General features: G+C 43.3%; 1 protein-coding gene across 1 annotated transcript; it reads right to left on the reverse strand.

Annotated features, from left to right (window-relative positions):
• Window positions 1-7,350: 7,350 nt before the first annotated feature.
• Window positions 7,351-16,262, reverse strand: LOC112971825 (carbonyl reductase [NADPH] 1-like). Its single transcript, XM_026077596.1, has 4 exons — window positions 16,153-16,262; window positions 14,756-15,075; window positions 11,033-11,140; window positions 7,351-8,657 (listed from the first exon to the last, which is right to left on the reverse strand). The coding sequence occupies exons 2-4, from the start codon at window positions 15,039-15,041 to the stop codon at window positions 8,221-8,223; spliced, it is 831 nt and encodes a 276-aa protein (XP_025933381.1). The 5' UTR covers window positions 15,042-15,075; window positions 16,153-16,262; the 3' UTR covers window positions 7,351-8,220.
• Between the last annotated feature and the right edge of the window lie 100 nt (window positions 16,263-16,362).

Consider the following 16,362-nt stretch of genomic DNA (forward strand, 5'->3'; position numbering starts at 1 on the left):
GGCTCCTCGGCGGTGCGGGCGCGGCACCGGCGGCGGCTCCGCGGCGACGTGTCCCGGCGCGGGGCGGGGAGGCTCCCCGCAGTCGCTATGGCAACAGGAGGGCGCAGAACGCCCCTCCCGCTCCGCCACGGCCGCGCCGCAGTCGGCGGCCGGGCGATACCATTGGCATAGCACGGGAGGGGGGAGAGAGCCTAGACAACAAGGGAGGAGGGCACCGGGTGTTCCCGCGCTACGGCGACCCCTGTCGTCTTCCTGCGTTGCCGAGGCATGGGGAGAAGCTGCCCGCGCCGGTGAGCGCTGCAGCCCTCAGGGGGTTATCGCGGGCAATGGTACAGCCCAACGGCTTGGCCGGGCGCTGAGCGCCCCCTGGCGGCGGCGGCGCGGGGGGGCCGGACCTCCGCCAGGCCCCGGCCCGGCCCGGCCCGGCCCGGCCCGACCAGCCCGGGTGGCCCCCGCTACGGGCCGGGGGCGACTGGAGCGTCYGGGCCTTCGCGGGGCCCCGCCGCGCCAGGCGACGCTTCGCAGCGTCCCAGCCGTATGCTGGGGAAGCGGCTTCCCTCTTTACTGCTCCCCACAGGGAACCTCGGCTCTTTGCTGGAGCCTCAGCACCACCTCTGTAGAGCTTCCAAAGTTGCTAAAATCAAGCCACTTTCAGAACGACAGACTACCAGGAGGAATCGGCAGCAATATGGGGATTAACGTGGGCAGGGTCTGGCAATGAACCTTCCRTCGTGACCCCTTAACTGCTATCTCTGTTCCTGATAGCACTAATGCTTCCGAGGCATCCTATCAGCTGCCACATTTCTGTGCGTCCTTGTGCATAAGGCCCTTTTTTTCCTGCTCATCCTGGCAAAGCAAATTTCAGTATTGCCATTATMCTGAAGTTAGTAAAGGCATATTTAACTATTTTCCTTTTGTTCCAACTGGTTTTAGGCAAGAAGTACTTTGTAATTGACAAATTTTGTAACTGGCAAATTAGTCTAAAAATTTTGTAGACACAGCTTTCACAGAGTTTAAATTGTCAAATTTAAAAAACGCTCAGGTCAAATATAAGAAGCCCTCAGTTTTCTTTTCTAAAGGCTTAAAAGAAAGTTAATGATATGCTAAACTTTTAGTACTCTCATGGGGGAAAAGAAACTAGCAAAATACCCATGAAAAAGTAAAATACCTTATCTTGCCAGACAATTTATATACTGTGGAAACACAAAATATGTCTTGAAGTAGAGAGGTTTATTAATTTACATAACCTCAGCTTTTTAATTTCTTTTTCTGTTGCTTGCATGCAGCTCYGGTAGTTCAAAGTGGCTGAAAAAGTCAAAGAAAATCCACTTGTTTGATTACTCAAAATGAGAGACTAGAATGTGGCTTTTGAAGTTACGATGGATACTGTTTCAGCAATGATCTTCAATAAATTTTATGTTAATATACTCTCTTATTCTCTTGAGATCACCTGTCTTTTCCCTTCCTAGCCAGATTTTAGTAGTATAATTTGTCATGTTGTTCTTCTAGCAAATAAAAGCTACTGTTAATGGCAGTTAGGCTGCCTTATGCACACCTCAGAAAAATGGAAACAAGATGTGAAGCCAAGAAGACTTCCACATGTCCTTTCACCCTCCAATTGTGTACATCGTTGTCACTCCAGAGCTGGAGAAGGTACCAAAAAAACCCAGTACTGGCCTAACTTCACCAAATATTACTTACTATAAAATCCTAGCAATTATTCACAAGCTTTTATATAGCCCACGTGGCTATTGCACATTCCATCCATTTGGGAAGTCAGTGTCTGCCTGAGGTCAGCATGCACACATAAAATGTTGCATAACTCCAGAGAAATGTGTGACACGTGTGGAATTTGTGTGACAAAACATGAAAACATTTTGCAGTAGTTTACAACATTATTTACCGATCTGTCTTAGTCATAAAAGTCAAAGCCAAATCTTCATAAATGGGGTGGAATTAGAGCATAGATGCAATCAGGGTCTTAAGTTTCAGTTGGGGCTCCCTCCTAATGCAACACCTGTTGAACAGTTAAGTATAATGTTTCCCCTTGTTTAGACATGAAAATAAATATATTCAGTACCATGGCCATGACCTTAGCTTATATTTTAAACTGCACTGTCATCAATTTAAAGTTTAAATTTCTAAATTTTAGTTTTGTGTAACTTCCAAAAAGAGCAAAGAACTCAGATTCTTGATGTTGTCTTTAACAAATGATGTGCATGTCCTAAAATATAGCATGTTGCTTAAAATATTTTTTTAATTAACCTCTGAGGGTTTGCTCTCTTTTTAAAGGTTTTCTCTTGCAAAGTTTTTATTATTTGACTGCACCAGTTGTGTATGGATGCATAAYTATATTCATCTTGTTATGATTTCCACCTAACTTTTCAATCCATTTGCCAATTTTACAACAAGACAGAGGTCTTCTAGAATTTCAAAGAAATAGGTAGTCAGGAAGAAGAGACAGATCCTACTAGTCTCCCACTGAGGGAACAGTGGCAGCATCACATCAGTTGATAGCAGGCACTGGAGACTCTCCTGGTGGGAGAGACCACAGAAGTGCTCAAACTGTTGGTAAGCTTTGTTCAAAGCGTGCACCCAAACCAACCAACCTCCAGCCCAATCAGCTTGCTTAGCTCTGGTGCTCATGAATCTGCTGCTTAATAAATCATTTAAAAAATAACTGAGAATGTTGGGTTTTGCATCAGAAGTTAGGCTAATTCAAAGCATACATATCATACTAAGCATTTGGGACTTCGTGTCAGGAAAGTAACCCCATTTATTACATGCACCACTGCAGCACTGCCAGGATTCCAAGGGCGTCCTGGCCCTTGGAATTGGATCAAGTAGTAGATTTATTTATGAAGTTACCTCTGGAGATGGCCTGGCTACTTTACAGTCTAATGAATGTTCACATCACCTTTCATATGATGTTGATATAAATGTGTTTGTTTCATACTGGAAAAGTCCATTTTATCTACTACAATGGTATATCACTTGTCAGATTTCTTTAGAAATATCCCTCCTGATTTCCAGTGCTAAATTTCTACCATGAAACTGTACAGCATTTATATTATTTACTGAGGGATGTTTAACAAGTTGCTTGCTTTCTGTATTTCATCTCCCTCAAGAGTCTAAAACAACACGTATACAAATAAAACCAGAGCCACTACTGCTATACGTTCCCTAAATACTGTACAACTCCAAGCAAACAAAACAGATGATGCCCATCAAYTGGTTCAGGGTATCTGCGTATGTGGGTACCTACCTGAAAATAGCCAGGATAAGATTTTAAGAGTGGTGAGTAACCACCACTCTAGTCAAGATCAGTGGGGTCCAAAGAAAAGATAACAAAATTCCAAAGTGGGAAACGTGAAGTTTCATTTGGGTACTATTCCTTCAGGTATATAAGTGCTATGAATAGCTAACCTTGTGAAGTCGTTTGTAGACAATAAAAATTGGCCTCCAAGCCTAGGACTTTGTCCATCTGGCAGTTTCATTTACTGTCAGCTCCAAGATGAAGTACAGTCTTTCCAGAATAAAAAGGAAAACTGAAAAAATTCCAGTGTAAAATATCATCATTTCTCCTACTGTTTTTTCATTGTTTGAGATTAAAAGCTAAAAAAAAAAAATTATGCTGATGTGAGATTGGAGTTTCAATTATATTCTGCATTTAAATGTTTCAAGTAATACTTGAGTAGCACATATTATCTAATTTTCTTAACACATTTTTAAAGTGAGAGGAACTCCACAGCATTAGAAGTCAGGACACTGCCTGTATGTTGGGTCATACTACTGTCAGTGTTGGGTTCAATTAAAATTATCTATGGATGTAAATAAATTCTCAGTGTTCTTGTCATCTTCATTATTTATGTAGGAAAACAATGAAATAGAAGATTTAAGGAAAAAAAGTTGTTAATTTATCTATATTTTCTTCATATTTTAGTTAAGTTGACCTCAGACCCTGTAGGCATTTGTGCAGTGCAGTTTTAAAAAATGAATGCACTGCACTACACTGTGCCGTACTCTTTACTGTTGGAACCATATGGCTACAAAAGCGTGGTCCACACTACAGTTGTCAGCATTGCAGGGGACCCAGACAGAAATCATCTGGCTCCAATCCACCTTAAACGCTGGAAGTTTTAGAGCAGACCAGTTGYCTTACTGCTTGCTCCCATACATTTCGATCACTGGCCTTCCAAAGCAAAGCTTGGCGGAACAGCACACTCAGACCTCTGTACTTCTCCTTCAGAAAGCCCCAGAAGCCTTGCACGCTGTTTGTATCCAAACGATGCAGAAGCAGATACAGCTTCCATTCCCAAACTTTTGCTGCTGATGCCTGACCACATCCTGCACAAGCTACGGCATCCCAAAGAAACGGCCTCCACTGAGCTCTCACAATTGTGAATGCAGTTCCTGTATTGTCTCATGTCACCACAGTTACTGCATTGCCAGACATTCTCTTTGGCTAATAAATTCCAAAGTAAAAATGGTAGTGCCACCCTCTATAAAGAAAGGCAGTAAATCATGTGTAAAGGTTTTCCACACTAGAACAGACTGTTATTACTTCATCTCTTTTCTAACCCTTAAACTTTATACAATACTCATTCTGCAAGTGTGCTGGAATCTGAAAGCAACAAAACACTTTAGACATAATGGACATGGGAGAGGAGCAARGAGGCAGCTTTAAAAACAAACCAAACCATATGGCTGAACAATGTAAGCCCTGTCCTGAGATCCAGCCTGCCTGCCATGCACTCTGTACAGCCTGTTCTCTACCTTCTGCTCTCAGCAAACAGCCTTCCCCTGGAAGTGTGCCATGCACAGTCCCAGCGTCCATCACAGGGGGATCTGCTTCTCTCGCATAAGCTCCTTCCTGATTCTGACTGGCCCTGTGAACAGCCACTATTTTCTGTGTCTTCTCAATTATCTGACACATCTACTCTCATCTCCTGCTGCTGAGGTTACATCCACACAGCTGCTTCTCCTTCTTCTAGTACTGCATCATTCAACTACAAAGGTTGTGTAGAGATCTGTYCCCTGTTCCTCCTTCTGTCATCTGAAAAACCTGTCTCTATTATCACCAACTGCACCATGAGAAATGACATCTCTGAATTTGATGGTGACTGCTTAGCCATCATCTTCCACTTTTTTTCCTTTCCCTAAACAGCTTAAGTAGATTTAACAGAGAACAAGCACTGTGGAAAGGCTCAATACAAGAGTTTGAAAAATATCTTTCGTACAACTTTCAAACACATAATTCGCTTCTCTTGAATGCAAAAAACAGTTCTTGAGTTAGACTTAAGAGCTTTATAGAACATAGGGGATACTTTGAAACTGATTTGTATTTGATGATGGATACTATCCAGCTACATTAAATTTACCTGGGACTCTTACAGTCTGATCTGTGCCCCTGTGAAAGTCTAGATTGGGGTTCGGTTGGAAAGTTTGTACATCCCAACTAGAAGGGCACAGAGCTTTTGAAACTTAATGATTCAAACAGTGTTTCAAATATGAAGAACTAGGTTTGATTTTCCACTATTGGATTACATCTTTTAAAATTGTATACAAACTATTACTAAAATAAAACAGCCAAGTTTTATTTTGCCAAGATATCAGTAACTACAAATAAAAGAGCATAGCAAAACCATACTCCTTCTGTTTTACATCAGAACGATAGTCAAGTTTCTCTATTACCCAGTTTGCTTTTGGAGCTATGACACTGTAGACAGTCTGCTTGTAGTACATAAAATGCATAAAAAGCTTTATACAGGGATTTTGTAATTGATCTGTTGCCCTTAAACTTCAGGCCTCGATAAGCGATTTTTTTCTTCATGGAAAACAGATTAACATGAGAGCTCCAGGGCAGCGCTCATCCTCCTCTCTGACTATCTGTGGGGCAGGACTCACATGGCAATTCTTCCAAAAACAATAGCTACTGTATCCTTAAAGGACCAACTAATAATCACACCTTTGTTTTGGGCTGATAACTGATTACTAAAAAAACACATTATTATTACGCACAATGCCTTTTGATCTAAGGCTTCCCTGAACACAAACTGTACCAGGGGAAACTGATGAAAAACCCAGCTCACCACACCACTCTGGCATCATCCGTTGACTCTTGGTTAAGAATTAACATGCCTTTTACTGAAATGACAGATTTATATGCAATTGTTTCCTGCTCCTTCACCATCTCCTAGCATGAGGAAGAGGGTAGCAGCCTCCTCTTGTAGAGGGCAGCCCTGTGGGCACCTCGGCCTGACAAGGAAGACRGGATGCTGCAGCAGAGCACCCGCCACGGCTTTCCTGCTGGCTGACAGGTTGCGGTGGAGAAAGAGCTGCACAGTTATAGCCTGGCAGTGGCTGAAGCCTGCCTGGCTCCTGCTCTCAGCAGCAGCACCCCACAGTGTGGGRATTCTCTGGCCACCCTGACCTGTAGCTCTGCCTCCAGAGCTTTCAGCTGAAGCCCCGGGCTAGTTAATGATCCCTTGCCTTACACTTGCATATAATACCAGTTTTCATAAAAAGGGAGACAAAAAAGGATAAGGCTTTCTCTTCAACCCCAATGTTTGCAGACGAAAATCGGAAAGTAAGGCACAGCCAGTTCCAATGACAGGAAGGAACAATAAAGCACTCTCAGAATTTTTAAACCACCTTCCTTGCACTTGCTGGTCTCGTGATCTGCAGCCCTGGGGTTGGCGACAGTGCAGGCCAGGACACTAGTTTTAAGCCCTGCTCTACTACAGCTTGTCACTGGCTGGATGGATCAGCGAGCTCTTAAAATGGTGCAGGACTACAACCAATTTAACTTGTCCTCCAACACAGTCCAAAATCCCATGCAGATGTGGGCCTGTACACATTTAGGCAGGCTCTGAGCTGACTTGTGAGTGTGTACAAATATGGTGGGTGGGGGGGGTTTACATCTTTTTTCTGCCTGGTCACACAATGTTTAACACTTTGCAAGGTTGAGATATTAGAGATATATGGAAAGATGCTTTGATTTCACTAGTGTTCCACAGAGGTACAGGCATATAGCTGCCCTCCTGCCCAGGGCAGGGACCTGAAGTTCTCTGGTAGCCTTTCAAGGCTAAGCATTTGAAATGCAACAGTTGAAATTTAAGAACAAATTTGGTGCTCTCCATATCATTGCTTGCCCTGCTTGTAATTTTGCTTGGATGATTTGTTTTGGTTACCATAATAATTACGTATTTCAGTCCTACCCTGTAACACTACTATAACATTCACAGTTCACTTTCTCTACTACATGGACAGCACTTAATCCAAGTTTTTAAATATAGAAACTTCTGACTGTGCAATAAATGAACTGCAAGTCCTAGAGAACAGTTTTGTAAGTTAGTTTCGTAGTTTATTTTCTCTTTATATATTCTGAACATCACACATTCCAGCAACAAATCTGGGTGCAGAAAGTGTAGACATACGTTCAAACAAACATTATAGATTTTTACCATGAGGATAAGCTAGTTGTACAAATATAAACCAGTAAGAAATCATTTTTTGATATGCATGTTAATACAGACATTAATAAAGTCAGATTATTTTCTTCTGTTAATGGTAAAATCACTGATATTTTTATTTTCACCTAGTTCTATTTTGTAATAATAATAAGGAATCTCTATATAGCAGTGATTCTGTTCCAGTCTTATTAACCTTCCCCCAAACTGGTCAGACTGTAGCAAAACAAAAAACCTCCTACATTAAAAAAAAAAAGACAAAAAAACCCACCCTACAACCCCCAAAAAGCAAATATGGTCCCCAGAAAGATCTACTACACTGAAAAAGGGTAAGGCATCTGCCTCCTCATCCCAACTCCATGTCAGAGTTAGGCTATTTCAAAGAGAGTGAGAGAAAGGCTGGCAATGATTTAATTAAGAGCAAATTCAGGTAAAACAAGGTCAAATACCTCTATATTACGGCAACACCACATTAATTCACATCATCTGGGCTGGAATACCCACAAATCAGATTTCTGGCAACATGGTCAATGGTGTGTGGAAGCCAACGGACATTGCTGTGCGCTGGGAGGTGTGCCCTAGTGTAGATATGATCCTGGAGAAGTACCATAACTGTAACCCTCATTGTAATGATAACGGAGCCTGGTGCTGCTAGGGACAGGATGAGACTGCTCTGGGTAAATGCCCTCCCAGGGCACAGTCTGAGCCACAGCCATGTTACCACCTCTATGTGGCTGCATACATAAGCTCACCAGGATCGAACAGTTTTGTTACTAAGAAATTGGCCATGAGGACCATCAGCATCAGCAGGCAAAAGGGCTAAGTAAACTGGGGTCTCAGCCCCTTCATCTGGTGATTTAGTGGCTTTAGGACCTGCCATGTCTGTTCTCACCCATCCGGGACAGCAGGCATTGAGAAGGATGTGGTCACCTTTTCTTTTCTCATTTAACATCCGGGCTTGAATCCTGGACAAGACTGTGACACCAATTTTGGATACCCCATAGGCAGTATTTGGCCAACCCTCCTTCTCATGTGCACTCTTCGTGGTATCTTCTACAAATTTTGTCATGAGTTTCACTAACTCTTCCTCGGTAATTGTGTCACTGCGAAACTTTTGCTGAAGTTCTTGGCTGCAACTTGCCAGAGCTGAGCTACTTACCATACTAGAAACATTCACCACTCTGCCTGGTAAAAGAAAATAGAGACTAATTAATTACTTTTACACACACTAAACAAGCCCAAACATTGAAGTGAGCTTGTTCTACAATTATGTATTCACTACTTAGGTGAACACCTGTAAAACATTTCATGTGGACTGTTTTGCAGAGCCTCTGGAAGATCACAGTTCACTCAATGTCAAATGTTTCCAGTGAATTCCATTATAAAAGGTAATTTAAGGTGTGAACCTGCAAAAGCTCTCTAAGTTAAGGCATGCTTCCATGAAATAGCCTGTTACAATCTGCAGGCATATTCATAGTACTAAATAGTTTCCTCAGTAATGGCTGCTAGACTTTAAATATAATCGTGATGTTCTGGTGGAAAGCCTTCTCACTTCTGCAATAGTTTGAGTAAGGTGCCACAAGAATGTACAGTACCCCAAAAGCCAGAAGAATACAGAATTCAGCAAAAGCAATCTGGGTCCTAACGCAGAGAGACCATCAGCTTGTACGCAGAGTACCTGAAGATTTACAGATCTCAGCATGCAAAACTGCAGTATGCTATCTGTCTCCCACCATTTAGTACAGAGGGATGAGTCAGCTGGATCAGTAACTCACTAATCTTCCCCACAATTGTTTGTTACACTGCTATCCTGCGCTTTTTTGCTAGTGCACAACAATTTGGGCTGTGAACTAAGGAATTAACAGAAAGATTTAGATCTGAAAGGCCACAGAAATTAATACTTTCTGTTAATTATTTCATTAACATGCCTGTCCTTCACCCTTAGCAGAAGAAAACTAGTTTACAATTTTGGCACTTTATACTCTTCCCCTCCCCCAAAAGTCATTTGCTCTGTCCTTTCCCCCCTCCCTAGAGGCTAACAGTCCCCAGCTTCTATCCCATGTACTGTACTCCTTTTTTCTTAAAAACCTAGATGTATTTAAACATTAATATACACTATATTTTATTTACAGCAGCAAACACTTATTTTTACATACCCATGCAAAGATCTGTTGCTCACAAATCTTGAAAATACTTSCATTAAAAACAAACAAACAAAGAAAACCCCAACCCTTAGATTTAATGTGGGTGTTTAATCCAAATATGTCCCTTTCAAATTATCTGTGATGCACCAGCAGAATTCCAGGGCACTTTCAGTGCTCCAACGTTAGGAAAACAGGAGCATTCTGTGCAGGACAGTAGTCTGATAAGTACAGATTATTTGCATGTTGCTAACACCTTCTTATTATTGATGTCTATCTTTTTTGATCTTGGTCTCCTCCACTCTATTTACCACTTTTGGTAAAGTGTTTTCCTCCAGTTCCTTCTAACATTACCTAAGCATGGTAACTTAAAGTGATGTTAATCTTCAAGTGCTGTTTATAACTACATCTCTTGATATTTGCAAATACTGGATACAAAGCAAAGGCTGTGACTCTAGAGACAGACCAACAAGCCTGTGGAGGTTTCTTCAGCAGTTGCAAGGGCAAATGCATCACATCAAACTCAACTGATACACTCCATTTTTAGGTACTTCCTTATGGTAGCTGTATCCTCAAAACGTCCTTTCTTAAGCAAGAACCCTTTATGTAGGCAGATGTCATGGAAAGAACGTGGGTAACTTCTCCATTTCTTCTTAAGGATGCCATAAGAATTTCACTCCAATCCATAACAGAAGAATGGGACCGGACAGAAAGCAGATTTAAATACATACAATAGAGAACATTTGGGACAAGAAATCCCACAAGCTATCTCTGTTCTCTTACCTATAATGCAGCAAAGTGTTAGAGAATATCGGACTGAAGCTGTCTAGAATTAATTGCTTAGCATAACTTGCTTAGCATTAGTAGCTAAGTTTGCTGAAGCCTTAGGCCTCAGGCTGTGAACTTTTACTTAGATAAGTAAAAGGGGGCCCCAGGGCCGGTTCAAGCTGGAGGGATAAAGAAGTTACATGGAYAGCAGGAGTAGCAGACCTTGAAGATAAGAAGTAGCCTGCCTAGAGACAATGAAGGGGCCCAGTGAAGAAGGGGAAGACCCCAGACCTAACTATTACTATTGGTCCAAACTATCGCTTAAGGGGTGGGGAATTTAGATTGTAAGTGTATAATTGCCCAGGGATTTCTTTGTTCGGGGTCCCTCTTCAGAGGCACCCAGCTCGAGCTGTAATTACCGCACGTGTATCATTAAATTTTATTTCTCTCCAATCTGACTTCGAACTTCTGCCTCAGCAGGAACCTAGGGTCGGACCCTGTTATGGAGGCCGGCGAGCCTGATTTTCCATAACAAAAGTATATTCCTCCTGCTATGGGGCAGCGTACTTCTGAGACAGGACAGGATTTTGCCATTTAATGAGCAGCAAAATTCACATAGAACTATTTTTCTACCTGTTAAGTTACACATACCATAAGGCTTCACAAGAGGCAACAATTCTGTGCAAACATTCCTGGTTCCAAAAAAGTTTGTCTTCAGTGTGACCTCTGCTTGGACTGCAAATGGAGTAGTGTCGAGAACTTTTTATAGGAGGTGGCAGCAAGGGAAGGGAAAAAAAAAAAAAAAAAAATCAGAGTTATACTACTGTTTGAAAAGTAGTTACAGAACTACTGAAAGACAAAAGTTTATCTTAGTTCCTTCTATTAACTAGGAAACAGACACTTGAGCAATTAAAATACATAGAATAAAAAAAAAAAATGCAACATCACTAACATTAGCTGGATCTTTTCATTAAAAGGAATGCTAAGCAAAATTATTTTAATAATGGGCCACTGATGTTTTCACCTCTTCTTAGCTGAAGATTTTAACTTTGCCTCAGGAGAGCTGATAGTGTAACACTGAAGAGTTATTTGCAGACCCATGAGCCTTTTATGTGGAAGAGAYGAGGAAAGACTGCTCTCAAAGGATATGCTGTCTCAGCCTGCCTAATGCCTTTCCTGTACCTACTCACACCCAGTGTTCAGAGACCAGGTGGCCACTGCCACATCCAAGTAATCTTGGAAGTGCCTTCTCCTCCTAGGTGCACAATGGAGCACTTTGCTGCCGCACTGACAGGGTTACCTGTGTGTTGGGGGGGGGGGAGGAGGGGTGGGAAATCATAGGGAAAGAAGGTCCTAAACCTAGGATGCTGCTTCTGAAGCCGCAGAAGTTAGACTACCCTGGTATTAACATAAAATCAGGTCAGACAACTGCTTCCTCATCCTGACTGGTATGTTGTCATGTCTACTGGATTGTCAGCTGAGTCTTGGGGGCCAGGGCAGTGCAGAATTGCAGCAGGCATTGTAAAAGCAGAAGAAAGAATGCAGAGGCAAGATTTAGTGCAGTTGGGGGGGGGGGGGGAACAACACACGACCCAGTAAATGTTTCATAAATCATCCCCCCTGAACTGACAGATCTGTGCTGACACAATGGAAAGAGTGGGTATTAGCAGCTAGGAAAGAGAAGGGAGCTGACTTAGGTCAGTGTAAATGGACCACAGAACTGCAACATAAGCGTATGATTTCACAAGACAGCATTGACAGCTTGCCACCACCAAAAGGGGGGCAGGATGTGCCATCAACTGACAAATTGGCTCAGCAATAAAGCCATATGCTAAGTCTCCTCCACTATGAGGGTAAAGCAAGAGTTACAAAGTGACAGTATTCCTCTTCATCTGCTACCGGCTCAATCTGTGCAGTGGTAAAGGCCACCTACATAGATTAGGCAGGTCTCCACTTGTCTGGACATAGCTGAGACCTGTATCAACTCAAAAGTGAATCAATAACACATCATTCAGCATTTAATCTAGTTGTGTTTTTACTGCAAAACACAGCTTTAATTACTGACTTGTCCACTCTCTCGAGCAATAGGCATTGAGTCAAAGGTTGCAGAACACTAGCTTGCATTTAAACCTGAGACAAAGGCCAGATCACAATCTATTTATTGCAAGAGGAGGAGCAAAGAAACCAAAACCCCCCCACAACCATGAATTCCTGCTTTCATACCCACTCAGCAACAGAGAAGCTCCCCTACGCCCCAAAAACCCACTCATTTGTCTGACAAGATATATTGCTTCTAACATCTGACTGATACACTCTCCCTAGGCTTAACAAGCATTACAACAGTTCTGACAGAACCTCACTCGGAAGGCAATCCCTGAGTACACATCCATTTCATACAGGAACTTTTTTTGCTGGACTAAGGACTTCGCTGGACTATCTGTACAGCAGCACAAATAAACTGAACAGATAAATTAATGACAAATCTAAGGTCTGACAGACAGTGATAACACACAGTACAATAAGGAAAGGAAAGCATATAGTCTGAGATGCTAGCAGAAACCTGGGGAGGCAGAAAGCAAGCTTGGGTAGAAACGCCAATCTTAGAAGCTAGAATTAAAGCCAGAGTATGAGATAAGCATCACAGCAAGCTGTTACATAGGTACTAAGCTCTCCAGCCTCAGTGCTAGACACGTATGCAATAGTAGTTACAACTGGCTCCTCTATCACAATTCTTAACTGTAGCACCTACTGCTGACATATAGCAAGTTGTCAGCTTGAAGAAAGCCTAGGCTAAACATCTAGAGGTAACTTCCGAATAGAAAAATATATGATGTTGTAAAGGAAGTAACAGGACCTCCACTGCTCACAATACTTTACCTGTTTATCTGTTCAGTGCCCACCCCATAATAAATCAGTTACTAAGATCTCTCACAGATGAGCTCTGGCGAATCTTGCTGCAGCAATTTGAGGAGCTTTTATTTCAGCTGTCCAGGTATCCTCCTTGATGGAGGATACAGCTTCTGCAAAGCCAGCAACAAGAAACATGCATTGCACTTCGACTGCTGCAGTCACAGTCCAGTCTTGCTCAAACTCACTGTCACAAGTAGGTTGAGCTAGGGCCCTGATTACGAATTGAAGAAATACTGGTCTGAGCACCTGCAGGTTTTTGTATATCTGTCCAAGCTTATCATTCCAATCTCTTAACCACTGCTGCAAGGTTTTAGCATCTCTCTGTCACAAGCTCACCCTAGAGCTCAACTATGTTAAGAGTTCAGCCCTGTGGAATATATCTTGAACATAAGCAGTCTTGCTACAAAGTACCATGTAAAACACACAGAGTGACTGGAACTCAGAGTTGCTGCATTCCTAATACATGAGAAACTCAATTTTCAGCACTGTGTGAGACTTGATCCATACTACCTGACAGGCCTCCTTAAATCATCCTTAAATCATGCTGTGAGCAGATGAAAGTCAGCACTTACGCTGTGCTGGAACACGTCCCAGCTGAAGATCAGGCAAAGAAATAAACAAAACAAAACAACCTCCCCCCCCCCCCCGAAGACGTGGGGAAAAAAGTTTGCACTGACAGGGAAATGAATTGATAATTGGTCACACTCAAGATCTGCTCCATCTGGAGCTAACATGATTCTCCATTTGTTTTTAAGAACACATACGAGGCAAATGCACTCTTCTACCTCATAACTGTTGTGCCTCCCTCACTTTCTCAACATCCCTGTCTGCTAGAGAATGAAGGAGTTAATTCTTACTCAGGACTGTGGCTCAGCAAGATTTAGGTTAACTGTTTGTAGGTAACTGAATGRCCTGAGGAAGTCAAAGATAGGTTAGGATGTTAAGAGCACGCAGGGCTGAAGGTTGTTTTTTAACAGCTGTAATCCTTGAGCAGACAATGCATAAAAGATAGTACAAGGAGGCTTGCAGAAGGGAAAAAGGGCAGGGCAGAAGAGAGAAAACACAGATCCCAGAGGAGCATGGCTGATATTCATGCAAATGATGAGTTCCCATGGGCCTGGTGAAACTCAATGGCACAGAGGCAATAAACCCAACCCTGCTCATATACAGCAAGCTGATTGTGCACCTAAATTACTTTCATGCTCTGTGCATGAAGTAAACACCATCCTCCAGGGAAGCACTTTTACATGCACAGTTGGCCCGTCAAATCCTAAATGAAGAGCCATTTCACCTTGCCTTATTGCTTTGCTTGAGAAGATAGGTAACTTGTCCAGCCAAAAAGTCAAGCATGGCACCGGCACAAAAGCCCCATACAAGAAGCTTCATAAAATCCTTAATGCATCTAGTATCTTTCTACACATAACTTTATAGCACAGAAGACCTTCCAGACAATCAGCTTCCTACCTTTGAAAGCAATCCCTGCATTGTTAACCAGCACATTCAGCCCTCCATACTTCTCCTTTAGGAAGTCCCGGAGAGCTCTGATGCTCTGCAGATCATCAACATCCAACTGGTGGAAGAGAGGATGAAGCCCTTCCTCCTGCAGCTTAGCCACTGCTTCCTGGCCACGTCCAGGGTCTCGGGCTGTCAAGTACACATCCCCTGGGAACTGCTTGCATAGAGCCCGCACAATTGCGAATCCGATCCCTTTGTTGGCCCCTGTCACCACAGCCACCGGGGTGCTGGACATTGTTTTCTCTGAACGTATGCCAAAGTTACACTAACTGCAAATGGAAAAGAAGAAAATTTCAGTGTGGGACAGACAGAGATGGATGTTTGAAAATGGATTAAAATGTTTTTCTTAAAAGTCCTATTTAGAATTCCATTTTGAATTATGTAAATCCATATTAGAACATACACTAATTCTAACCTACTAAAGTAAATTAGAGTATTAGCAAAGAAATACATGTTTTGCGTTCATGTTTTGAAGAAAGCGCAACCACTGACTGGGTAAAAATCACTGACTAAGCACCTGAAGTGCTCAGTTAACTTTTGATGGGAAAAGCTCTTCTGCAGGTACACCTTACAGGAAGGCCATTTCCTTCTTTCCAGGATATTCAGCTAGTTCAGTTCAAGCACTGATGCAGTCAAAGTTAAAAAAAGACAGGGCTCGGAAAAGCAGAAGAGTGGCTTAACCCTGAAGTGCCAGGTAGAATTAGTTTTAGCATTTTTAGAGAGAAACAATGGTCCATGTATTGGCTACAATGTTCTTTCTGTTTAACACATCATGCTTTAGATACAATACGTTTGAGAAAATTACTGCTTTTCTTGTAGCCACAGCACGCTTGAAGAAGCTGTATTTCCCCCATAAAAACAAGTGTAAAACATTGTTTTGTTCCTTTTGACTGAATTCCCATTTCCCCTCCCAATTAGCTTGTAATTAACCACGAGCTGACATCTAGCGAGGAAGAAACCTTAAGCAGCTGCTAAAAACACACACGTAAAAGCTACGAGGCCCGACAAACGCCTGCCCAACTACTGACTGACTTCACCAGAGCCCGGAGCCACCCTCCCGCCTCGCCATAAAGTCTCGATTTCGTTGCAAATAGGCACGCTTTACTCTCCACCAGCTCCCCGGGACCGATTTTGCTTCTTAATGGGAACCCAAAGCGAACCGGCAGGCCAAGATTAAACCCGACTCCTTAGCGGGCTCCGCTTGCTCGTGGGCCGATCGCGGCCGGTTGACGGGCGGCCGTTACCGGGGGACCGACCCCCCTCCCCACCCCCCACCGCAATGGGGGCGAGGAGGATCTGCGCGGGGGTGCCGAGCTCGACGGGGCAGCCAACACGCCCCGACCCACCTGCAGCGCTGCGCGGCTTCCCCCACCTGCTCCGCAGCACCGCGGGGGTGGACGAGCTGGCCGCCGACCACAGAACCCCTGCACGCTGCCGCGGAAGAGCGCAGCTAAGATGGCACCCGACGAGCCCCCGCCTCCCGCGGCGGCGCGAGGCGGGCAACGGTCGGGAGTGGCGGCTGCTTCGTCCAGTCCGCCAGGTGGGCCGGCGCTGGG

Source organism: Apteryx rowi, unplaced genomic scaffold (assembly GCF_003343035.1).
Source record: "Apteryx rowi isolate R43461 unplaced genomic scaffold, aptRow1 scaffold_46, whole genome shotgun sequence".
Lineage (NCBI taxonomy): Eukaryota > Metazoa > Chordata > Aves > Apterygiformes > Apterygidae > Apteryx > Apteryx rowi.

Excerpts from the sequence above, each read along its gene's own strand:
- LOC112971825 (XM_026077596.1), bottom strand. The coding sequence starts at position 15,041 with ATGTCCAGCACCCCGGTGGCTGTGGTGACAGGGGCCAACAAAGGGATC. Across the intron at positions 11,141-14,755 it reads TGCAGGGATTGCTTTCAAAG|TTCTCGACACTACTCCATTT; the intron begins GTAGGAAGCTGA and ends TCCTATAAAAAG. Across the intron at positions 8,658-11,032 it reads GCCTCTTGTGAAGCCTTATG|GCAGAGTGGTGAATGTTTCT; the intron begins GTATGTGTAACT and ends TTCTTTTACCAG.